Below are 12,165 nucleotides of genomic sequence, written 5' to 3' on the forward strand. Positions count from 1 at the left end.
TAATAGCAGATAATATATGAACATAACACAGCACTATTGATCTAATAATATTGATAGCTAATAGAAATAGAAGCTGCAGTGGATGTCCAGCAGGGTCACGGCAGAAGATGTAGTTATAAGCCATAATCCAAGTTCAGGCACTCTCCATGCAAACCTGCGAGACGAGAAAGCACAAAGACTCCAGGAAAGAGGCCAAGTCAGTAACATGCCTTGGTAGGACAGGAATGCAGATGAGAGGGAGAGAAGAACAGAAGATCTCTGTGTGTCATTGGAAGTCCCACAACAGCCTAATCCTATGGCAGCATAACTAGCAGCTGGTCCAAGGCAAACCTGAGCCAGCTCTAGCTCTAAGATTTATCAAATAGGAAAGTTTTAAGCCTAATCTTAAATGTAGGGAGGGTGTCTGCCTCCTGAGCAACAACTGGAAGATGGTTCCACAGGAGAGAAGCTTGATAGCTAAGGTTTTAGAGACTTTAAGAACCACCAGTAAGCCTGCAGTCTGTGATCGCAATGTTCTACTGGGGTAAAGTGAAAGGGAAAACTACATTTATCTCCTAAAAGCAAGTAAATGTCCTAAAAGTAGATCATAGTTTGATTTACAGATGTATACTGTCATGATCCGTGCTTGCCACATCTGATTTATGTTGAAGATTCTTCTTTTGAGTTTTCATAATCTGTTTTTGTCACGTCCTGTTTTATTTTGAAGGTTCATGTTATGTTTCTTCTTTTGCTTTACGTCCTGTGTTTTCCGCCTTTGTAATTGTCTGATTTGTTTCAGCTGTGTGTCATTAGTTGTCCTCCCTTGTGTATTTAAGTCTGTGCCTTCCCCTCAGTCTTTTACAGGTTGTTGTCTGAGATCCCTTACCATACCAGGGGCCTGTTGCACAAAACTAGGATAAGGGATTAATCCAGGATATGTTGGTTATCCTGGATCAACATAACCTTGATCTGGTTGCACAAGAGTGGGATAAGGGGAAGTGGGATAGCTACCATGGAGATATATTCTGTGGAGCTAGCCTGCTCCAGACCAGGCTAAGTTCCAGGATCTATTTAATCTCATCCCTTATCTCAGTCAGCAGTTACCACGAATGCAAACCAATATTTATTCCACCTCCCACTACACATTCAACGAGACCCACTGTCATTATTTAAACATTTATGATCATTAATTGCAATCATATATTATATATATATGCAAATACTATGCTATGCACACTATGTAAATAATGTATAAAGCAAAGAATAACTTACTGCCAGGTAATGTTCAGAAACGGTTTTGTGATAGAGAGGGATGTTATAAATTAAGGGGTGAGTTAAATTTTAAGATTCTTAAAGTGCGCACTACATCAACATTTTTGTGTTACGATCTGTGGAGTAAAACTATGGAACAAATTGTGTGTCGAGATAAAACAAATATCTAACATAAGTCAGTTTAAAAAAAGGTATAAAAAATTGATTCTTGCGAGATATAGGAATGACTAATAGGTATTTGGGTGTGTTTGTGAATCACAACACTTTTTTCTATACATAATGTAACTATCAGTGTCTGCATACTGTGCACATTATTTATCGGTAATTGCTGAATATGTGGATCATGTATAGGTTGAGGATGAATCACGATGTTTCAGTCAAGAGTTTTTTGATAAAAATGTAATAGTACTTAAGGGGTAGGGTTTAATAAATGTACACTTCTTCCTACTCCCTTTCGCTCATGTAATCTGAGATCAACATTAATTGAATAGGGTGACACCTTTTTTTCTTCTTTATTTTTATTATTATCACTTTTTGTCTGTTTGCGTTTTTTTATTACATGTTCAAAAAAAAGGAATCAATATAAAAATACACATCATATAGTAACATGATGACATGACGTTCCTTTATTGAATAGAATAAATCAAAGCAAGTAATCCATCAGTTCCTTTCAAAAGTAAAGTCACACAGTGCTCTACAAGATAATAAAGCACAGAATCAAAGCATATTATTCATCACAAGAATAAATACACATTCTCAAAGGTCTGTATATAAAACACCCTGCATGTCTGCACACTGGAATAAAGGCAGGACAAATCCATACTTAACAAATGAACAGACAAATGTCAGGCCTGTACACACAGTACACAGCACAATAGGCCAAATGAATAGCTATCTGCTATTGCAGGCCATATTCAACTTAAATGTACAGAATGCACTTTAACTTAAATAATTCAAAACATATTGGTCTCTGATCAGCCGACCACTGTCGTCATCTGAGGGCACTCTGGGGGCCCTCTCCTTCCTCAGACAGGCCACATTATGGAGGACAGCACAAGCCACAGTAATATCGCATGCTCTGTCTGGACCGACCCTCAGATGGTGCAGACTTTGGAAGCGCCTTCAGGAGGCCAAAGGTCATCTGGATCCGAGCCCTTGCCCTGGCATGGGCATTGTTATATGCCTGCTGTGCTCCCTGAGGGTCTGCGTAAGATGTGAGGCAAAAAGGCTCACAGGCATACCCTCAGTCCCCCAGCAGCGTGCGTCATCAGGCAAAGTGGCCTGGCTTTGCTGATCAGGTAGTCAGCATTGCAGACCATCTGAAATGATAAGATGTAGACTATTAAACCGATCAGTGCACATCACAAGCAATGTATAGTGTTTATTAATGTCATAAAGTCATGTTCACCTGAACATTAATGCTGTGAAAGGATTTCCTGTTCACAAAATTTCCCTCATGGGCACCTGAGGGGTTAGGTCAGCTAGTGGTGACCCACCACCCATGCCTTGCTTGTGCAACAGAGGAGCATGAGGAGCAAATAAGGAGCTGCATTTATATGATTTCACTCACATCTGCAGTCAATTTCACTGATAGTTCCAGCTGTTTCATAATCAGAATACAACTATGTTTTTGGGGATGTTAAGCCATAAGAACCCACGGTGACACAGGTGTCACACGTCCAAATTTTCGTAAAACATGAAATAATCCGAGTTCTCAACACCCAATGTGACACATCATTTGAGATCTTGGACAGTAGGGGGTGGTGTTTTGAAAAAAAAAAAGTCAGAAATGTGCATATGTGGTCTGTCTTATGTCCCCCATAATTTTCCTAAAAGCAGAAATGGGTCCGGGTTCTTATGGGTTAATGAACTATTTGGATTGTAATTGTGATGGTTTCAGTGGAGTCGTGAGTGTGTGTTTGTGCAATACTTACGCATTCAGGCGATCTGCAATACTTTGCCACGCTTTCTCTCGTTCTTTTATGGCATTGGCGGTGTTTCCTTTTTTTTTTATTTGGTCTTTCACCTCTTCATATGCGTCCATAATTATCTCCTGCTCCAACGGAGAGAAGTAAGCTGCACGAGATGCCATGATGAATCAGTGAATCTGTGATTGATTGCGGGCCCTACTTGAGGAGCTGTGTGCTGCAACTTATCCAGGATTGGTTTCACCTGGCTTGATAAATCCGTGTCTACTTATCCTGGCTTGGCGTTTGTGCAACCAATTAAGCCTGAACTCTGTTGTTTTGGATTGGTTGAGCCAGGCTCAAAAGCTTATTCTGGATGTCTAAATCCTACTTTTGTGCAACAGGCCCCAGATACTGTGTGAGTGTTTTTGTTGATGTTGCCTTGTTCATGTCCATGCTTTGTTTCATGTAAGTGTTTCACCGTCTTTAGTGTGACTTGTGAGTGTTTGTCCTGGTGTTGTCTTTGTTTTTGTCCAAGTACGTGTTCTCAAGTCTTGTCTTTGTCTCCATGCCATGCCAAGAATCGCTTTAGGGCATTCAATCGAATATTCACAGGCATGCCAAGAATCATGTGTTTGTCCACCGTCTTTTAGTGTTTAAGTCTATAGCCAAGCCACGTTCCTTGTTTGTGTTGTTCCTAGTCTTGATTGTACTCTCTAGCCTTGCCACGTTTCATGTAAATGTTTGTCCAGTGTCTCTTAGTGTTGTCATTGTTTCCTCGCCATGCCATGAATTGTGTTTTGTCCTCCGTCCTCTAGTGTTGTCAGTGATTGTCTTTAGCCATGTTTCATGTTAGTGCATTTCTAGAGTTGTCTTTGTCAAGCCACGTTTCTTGTTAGTGTTTCAAGTGTTGTCTTTGTCCATGAGCCATGCCACGTTCGTTGTGTGTTCAGTGTTTCCCTGTGTTGTCTTCATTCTGTGTCAAGCCTAGTTAGCCTAGTTAAATTTGATAATTTGAACCAGGTCCCCCTTGTGTCTGCATCTGGGTTTGATCTTAGTTCCCCTGAAACCCCACATTCCTGACATGTGCCAATTCACTCTGATACAAAGGTACAGGTAGTCAATTTAGCATTTCTGGCTGTATTAATAATTATCTCATGGATGTGACTGTGGCTCAGGAGGTAGAGGGAATCATCAGGAGGGTGGTGGTTCGATCCCTGACAGTTTACATGTCAAAGTATCTTTGAGCAAGATCTTGAAGACACTGAACCTGTTATTTTTCTGTGTGTCAGGTGCCTGTGGTGGAGCACTAATGACAGGGGAGAATCCCGGGTTCCTATATTCTCCTGGATGGCCTGAAGTCTATCCTCCTAACCAGGAATGCACATGGCTGATACGTTCTCCAGGCTCAACTGTTGAGTTTAACCTCTTGTCTCTGAACATTGAGGACAACCCTATATGCTACTTTGACAGCCTTGTCATCAGGGATGGTAAGCCATTTAAACTCTGCAGGATTAGGCAGTGATGGAAAAATAACAACCTTTTGCACTGTTTGTAGCTGTTAATCTGTTTTTTGCTTCCAATGATTTTACACATGAAAATCATCTTATGAAAAGCCTTACAAAGTTTCTGACAAGAACATTTTCTCTTCCTTCACTCTTTAAAATCATGCATATGTAACCATAGGAATAGTTCACAGATTTTACAAATTTCCATCTTGACTCATTTAAATTAGAGTATTTATAGAAAATTAGCAAAAGGAAAACTGATGATGATAACAACATTCTTGATGCATATGCTATCTGGTCTTTTAACCGCCCAATGTAAGTGGAAGGGAACAAATGACAGAAAAGATTAAGTCAATACAACACAATTTCACAATTATTATAATAGTTCTGCAATAAACCATTATTGTGACCCATCCTTTTTTGGGTCTTGTGTATGGACAGCAGCAATCAATGCATGAGGATGTCTACTATGTCATAGTAAAGAAACTAAAGAGTTAAATTTTCCTGTAACCAAATGAATGCAACAAATTGTTCTAGTGAGGCTGTGGAGGAATGGCAATTGCAGGATGGATAGCCATCAATGTGTACTTTTAGTGACAGCACCATGTTGTTTTGTTCTTCTGGACATCTTATGATTCTCTTTTCTGTATTTATGTGTGTTTTCAGGTGCAACCAGTCTATCCCCAGTTCTGGCTAGTGTATGTGGCCGGGATCCTCCAGGCTCTTTCCACTCATCAGGAGACTCCATGTTTATTCACTTCACCTCAGACAGCAGCATTAGTGGCAGAGGCTTCAATGCCTCCTACTCTAGAGGTCATACACCAGAAGCAAACTGAAACACCTTATTTGTTCTCAGTATTCTACAACCTTGATTCCATAAAAGTTGGGATGGTGTGTGTAAAAAAAAAAAAAGAAAAAAAAAACAGAATGTGAAATGTGCTAATCCCTTTTTATTTAAACTCAACTGAAAACAGTGCAAAGACATGTATTTAAGTCTGGATTTGATGCCAGCACCATGTTTCAAATAAGTAAAATTCAATTTAGAACATTCCACAGTTCAGACGGATTAACAGACTGATGGTATCATTGAGTATGAAAGGGGCATCCTCGGATGTCATGTCAAAATAGATGCCCTTTGCAAGGAAGGGGCTCTGGAACACTTTGTAAAACCATAGTCACTAAATGCTTTGTTTGCAAATGACTGAATTCTGCCTTGAATTTACATTTTGCACAGCCTCCCAACCTTTTTAGAACTGGGCCTGTAAAACAACTCCAGATTTGACAGGAAGCATCAGTTATAGGCAGGAATTTCTCTCTAGTGTGCAGCAGTGACTTTGACACAGTGCATGCTATTGTCTTGTTTCAACCGTTTTAATACACCTGCAGGAGGAGAAGGTGGATTCATGGTGGAAAAAATAAACCTCCTCAGCGCAGTGCCTGAGGTTGACATGACCTTGAGGTTGCCAGGGATCCAGTCTAGGAATGAAATAAAAAGAAATCAGTCCACCACCTTCCTGTTAAAATACAAGTTTTGTTTCTTTGTTTTTACTTGTGTTTTGTGTGGACTAAACAAACAAGGTATGCATTTTAATTAGTTAGAGCAGCTTATGAAAACAATGCCCTGGGTGTCGAAACTTTTCATGTCAAAGTAAAACAGCAATTCAGTGTCAGCAGTTAAACAGAGACTCCAGGAATTGACTGGTCCAGGCCACGAAATAGTTCAGCGCATAACTTTCCCTCTCATGTGGTGATGAGCCACCGTCTGAGGGACTGGCCATTGTCAGCTGCAGGGTAGATTGTAACTATATAGCTCAATAATAAATCACTAATCGAAGTGGTTATGCTTTGGATTGGCATGCATTTTTTAAATGGCCCTTGTATATTAATTGGTGGCTTTTTTAAAACTGATGCTCCTTACTATTAAACTATCCCCTTTGCTGCTGCAACACTGCACATTTCCTCCCTGTGGAATTAATAAAGGATGATTTTATCCCATATAAAATCTCTTACCGCATGTGCTGGTAAGGTGTCGAGTAGCGGAAAAGAAGATGCAGGGTGGATGCTTATTAAAGTACAATGTATAGGTGTAGAGTTACATGTTTCTAGTTTGTACATCTACGACACATTGTATTATGGGATTATTACCTTCTGCTAGCAATCCCACAATGCAATTATTGTGATTAGAGACACAGCTTTATTCTAATTTAAGTGGAGAAAGTTTCTGGTTATCCAGCATTTAACATCCATTCATGACAGTCAATACTGGACAGTATTTTTTTTTTTTTTCTATGTCATAACCCTTTCCTTTTCCTGTCACACTCAATTACTGCTTCTGCTCTCCAACAATGATCATCATATTAATAAAAAATAACCATAATACTAATCTTTTCAGGTTGTGGTGGCCTCCTGCATGTCAACAGGGGTGTCCTGAGCAGTCCCCGCTACCCCCTGAACTACCTGCCTGATCTGGATTGTAGCTGGTATGTGATGGTGACACCTGGCTTCACAGTTTCTGTCACCTTCCAGGGCCCTTTCCAGATTCAAGGCTATGGAACTGGATGCAGTTCAGGAGACAACCTGGAGGTAAACAACACATCGAAAGCAAAATCTTTATATTAGGAAAATAATTAAAAAACCAGGGCCATACTGCTACAAGTGGCAGTTTAGTTTTCCAAGTACCATCAACTTACGATTTTCAGTTTCAGTCCAGTTACTGGTCGTATGAACACAATTCTCCAAACTATGAATTTATGAAACTGTTAATGTGCACACCCTCAAACTGCTCCATAAACCAACCAACATATAAGAGTAGATCTGCTATTATGATTGAATTTAAAAACATGCTATTAACTGCTGATTGTTAAGGAAGTGATGTGTATAAGCAATGCAAGATCATTTGGTAACCATGGCAATTTAGGGTTAGGGTTAGGGTTACTGTTACTATATAAGTCAACTGTGCAAATAGGGTATTAAGACCTCTCTAGTGGCTATAGTAATCATGATGGGGGCAAAGGAGGAAATCAGGTGACATATTTTTAAGAGCAAGAAAGTCTGCATTTGAAGGAAGGTGGGTAGGGTAACCAAATACTTTCATTGCTTAAACCTAATCAAGTAGTTTTGGTGCCTTAACCTATGTAAACTGCAACCGTTTCACAGTTTTAACGATGTGAGGACAAAGGTCCAGTATGACAAGGGTACACCTTTGGGAAGTGAAGAAAAAGTTAAAAAATATAAGTGTGTTGTGTGTACTACTTTAGCACTGAGCACTTTAAATATATATGAAAAGTAAGTGAAACATGTGACATGGGAAAGGTTTATCAAGACCACAAATGTGCATTTACAGTTTCTTGTAACGCTGGTAGGGAGTTGGAGAAATAAGAGCCATGGAGAGGAATCTGATTACTGAACAACTGCATATATAGGTGGATTTACAATAACCTGCTTATTGACAGTCAGTCTCAGGATCTTTTATAATCAAAAAAGCTACTCATGTATCTTGGTGTTTGAAACAGTGGATCATGAAATGTTTTATAGACCAAGGACTAAACAAAAAATGTCTCAGAAAATTCAGTAGTAGTTTTTATTGTGTAAAACTACTTCTGAATTTTGTCACAATTAATGATCAGTTGGTACATTATTTTGTTACTGCCAATTATTCATTCACATGTATTATTCTCCACAGCTCAGGAATGGTCCAGATGGTTCAGCTCCACTGCTGGGGGAACGTCTCTGTGGTTCAAGTCCGCCATCACTCCTCCAGACTACTGACAACCACCTCTTTATTCGCTTTACATCAGATGCCACTAATGAGGCCAGCGGCTTTAAGCTGACCTTTGAAGCCCACAGTCAGGGTACAATCACCATTTTTTTAGTTGCAGTAGAATTCATCACAACATCAATATGGTTATGTTTGCAGTGTTCATACAGCAGTGCTATACAATGGCATTAAGTAATCATTGACTATCTGTGACCAAATTACTGCAATTTTCGATAATTAACAGATGGTGTGGTAAACTCAGACAAGGGGGAGTGCCCATCAGGACTACCAGGTTTCCTAGTGCTGTCATGTCCCTTCCCAAACTAATAGTGTTTGGTTATTTGGCTGGGTCCTGCTTGTTTTTCTGTGAAGTATTAGTGAGCAGTAGACCGTTTTTGACTGTCAATATAACAGAGGGTTTGACCTATTCAAGGTCCCACAGGGACCGCAGACTGGCAGGGCGCTGATGACAACTGGTGAAGATTTGAACACCTGAGCACAGACACAAAAAGAGAGTCAGGAAGGCTGGTCACAGGCTAGTAAAAAACTGACAAGGTACTTGATCTGGGCTGTTAGTACATGGGTAGGGCAGACGATTTAAAGAATAGTGGATCATTTCCTGGAGCTTATATATTGTGTAGTCAGGTGGGTCTTGGTTGCTTCAGTAAACACAACTTTGCTCAATTGGCGAGGAGGCTGGACCGACCTGTCGGCCCCGCCCTGCAGAGAAACCACTAAAGAAGACGGACAGGGGAGAGACAAGAGGAGGGAACAACACAGGAGCACAAAGGGGAAAATGAGGGGAGATTGCAGATCTCCACAATGACATTTGAAAGCAGAGAGCTAAGAAGCTGGCTTGAGCTTGGAGCTTTAGGTTCAGCACTGAGAAGGCCAAATCACTCTGCCACTTGCTATCACTGTGTTGCATCACAGGCTTCTCCATGAATTATTCAAGATACACTGACACTTGAAAAAATGTGCACCTTGCTAGCAGCTGCGCAGCAGCAACAAGGCACTCCTTCACAAATTGTCCTTCTGAATAAGGTTTTAGCTTTTAGCTGATTCACCCCAAAACTTTGTTGCATAACATTGTCTCTCTCATGTTTGTCCTCACAATTTATCCAGTTTAGAATATTTTGAGCTGTATTGGCGCTTAAGACTGGTCTTTTTCACCACTTTGAGTACATCCCCACAAACTAACTTAGAAACTGTGGCTCGCCTTCTACACACACACAAAAAGCAGTTGCAATGATGCATACTGACATTAACATAAATGCTAGGTGTGCCACCCGAAAGGATGTGTCAGTCTGCTGTTGTCTGTGATTGTAGACAAAAAGTAATCGCTTTCTAGGTAATTTCATTGATTTCTGAATTGTCTCGATGGCGGGATCAAATGGTCTTGCAGGCCACATGAGGCACAGAGGCTGGATGTTTCGCATCCATGATTCATAGTTTAGTTTGTAGTCTGCACTGTTTTTGTGTTATTGATGTCTATAGTGCAGTTTTGTGTAGTTGCAACTTTGCACACATGGTTCAACCTGGAGAAATTTGGCAACGTACACTGGGCACAGGTGCCAGATCATGATAATTAGATCACGTTGGTTCTCAAAGCATTACAATGAACGCAGATAGCCAATACATTTAGGGACTTTTACCAGTGTAAATTTACACAGAGCTTTTGTATTAATTATCAAGGATAAGAGGATATAGACCTGGTGCAATGAGTAATTCTGTTTAATATTGCAAAGTGGTCCAATACAAACTTCATTCTTTCTATGTTTTCACAGACTGTGGAGGCTTCATTGAGCTGAATGATAATGATCCTCCAGGGTATATCACTTCACCTAACTATCCACTAAACTACCCCCAGAACACTGACTGTATCTGGGTCATATATGTTCCCAATGGAGAAGCTGTCCAAATTGACTTTGAGGATGAATTCTACATTGAGCCCACAAGCAGGTACAGCTGCTACTTTCTCCCAGGCTGTTTTGGCTATATTTCCCTGCTCATTACAACGTAGAATTAATTTTTTCGAAGTGTACAGTATTTGGAAGCTAAATAATATTCCACCTCTTTCACTTGCTGTGCTTCCCAAGTTTAATCCAATAATTTATCAATACAGTAGTTGGAGTGAAATTAATTTATATTCCTCAACCTCTAAAACAAACTTATTATCATTTTGACTTAAGCTCATCCTATGCTCGTTTACAAATAAACTATACTTAAATCCATGTGATAACTTGACAACTCTCTGGCTGGTGGGGTCACGAGAGATTGAAGACCTAAATGGGGTTATGGGCCAGACATTGTGGGAGGAACCCTGCCCTTAAGCTTAAACTTTCATTAGTTATTATATTATAGTTATTATTAAAAGTGTACTGTATTTAAAAAAGTTTCACATTCTGTCATCTTGCACAATGCAATGCTTTGGGGATATCATCAAAAGATGTTTTCAGGTATTCATTCATGTATTTCTCAGCTGTGTGAATGACTACTTGGAATTGCGCGATGGCTCCACCTCCGAAGCTAGCTTAATTTCCCGGCTCTGTGGCAACACCCGACCATCTACCCAACATTCAAGAGGTTCCTCCATGCTAGTCAGGTTTCGTACTGACAGCAGCTTTATGTACAAAGGCTTCAAGGCAAAGTACTCAATAGGTAGGCAAATAAGAGTCATTAAACGCAATATGAAGATGATCAGGAAAAAAGCAAAATACTTATCCTATATAAGTACAAAAACTTTGCAACTCAGTGTCAAATTCTGGCTTTCTTGTGTTTGGAAAAATGTTGAAATTATTATTACAGCACAAGTTTGAGCTACCACATTTATTTCTGTGATACTGTCAGTGGATGGTGTCTAAGAAAGAGGAAACTTTTCAAATCCTATATTGAAGAATATATTGAAGGTTGGACTACAGGTTTTAGATTGTACAGGTTTTAGGTTGTACTCTTTATCTTCTTTTAAAATAGATGAGTACTGAAAATGACTTATAGCATTATATCAGGTTTGTAAAAAAATAATAATAAATAGCCAGTGGCCCTAGTCTTATTTTGTATGTCAAATTCCTCACAGGAACATGTGGAGGTACTTACATAGGTCAGAGGGGTGCAATCCACAGCCCTGGATTCCCAGTATCCAACTATCCAGACAGCTCCAGCTGTGAGTGGTACCTGGAGGGGCCCACAGGGCACTTCCTCACTCTCAGCTATGGAAACATCAGCCTGCAGACCACTCCAGAATGTTCTGCTGACTATGTGGAGATCAGAGAGTACAATGCCTCAGGTGAGAATACAAGATGATCAGTTCAGCTACTCTTTTTGTGTCACCACCAGAGTATACAATTAATGAAATAACATTTTAAAAATTCAACATGATTACCTGAGTTCTAAAGTTGCTTCACAAATTTCCAATCCAAGGCACATGTGCATAAGTTGAAAATGTGCTCATCTCAAAGTTAAACAACAATATTTAAAAAAACACGCCTTCTCAGAAAACACAACATTTCAGAAAACACAATGACATGTTTGTTCTGTCCAATCACAAGCAAGTGTGGTCTCTCCTTTTCCATAATCTAAAATGTTGTGCTTTTTGAAATGGTGTTGTGTTTCTGAAATGTATTTTGTGAAATGTCCTCAAGGCCACCATAAATATAGTTTTTAGTACCAATGACTAGCACTCATATTGTCACCAATCATGTTGTACATCTGTTTTCCCAGCCTCTTTATGTTCCTACTATAT

The 12,165-nt window shown here is 39.8% G+C and overlaps 1 protein-coding gene across 1 annotated transcript in view; it reads left to right on the forward strand.

Moving 5' to 3' along the window:
• The window catches only part of cubn (cubilin (intrinsic factor-cobalamin receptor)), a 144,549-nt gene that overhangs the window by 87,394 nt on the left and 44,990 nt on the right, over positions 1–12,165 (forward strand). The window contains exons 40-46 of the mRNA XM_041961353.1: positions 4,451–4,648; positions 5,333–5,479; positions 7,059–7,249; positions 8,349–8,517; positions 10,211–10,385; positions 10,906–11,084; positions 11,500–11,709. Coding sequence (XP_041817287.1) covers positions 4,451–4,648; positions 5,333–5,479; positions 7,059–7,249; positions 8,349–8,517; positions 10,211–10,385; positions 10,906–11,084; positions 11,500–11,709 — 1,269 coding nt within the window. The remainder of the gene's footprint in view (positions 1–4,450; positions 4,649–5,332; positions 5,480–7,058; positions 7,250–8,348; positions 8,518–10,210; positions 10,386–10,905; positions 11,085–11,499; positions 11,710–12,165) is intronic.

Source organism: Chelmon rostratus, chromosome 20 (assembly GCF_017976325.1).
Source record: "Chelmon rostratus isolate fCheRos1 chromosome 20, fCheRos1.pri, whole genome shotgun sequence".
NCBI classification, from domain to species: domain Eukaryota; kingdom Metazoa; phylum Chordata; class Actinopteri; order Chaetodontiformes; family Chaetodontidae; genus Chelmon; species Chelmon rostratus.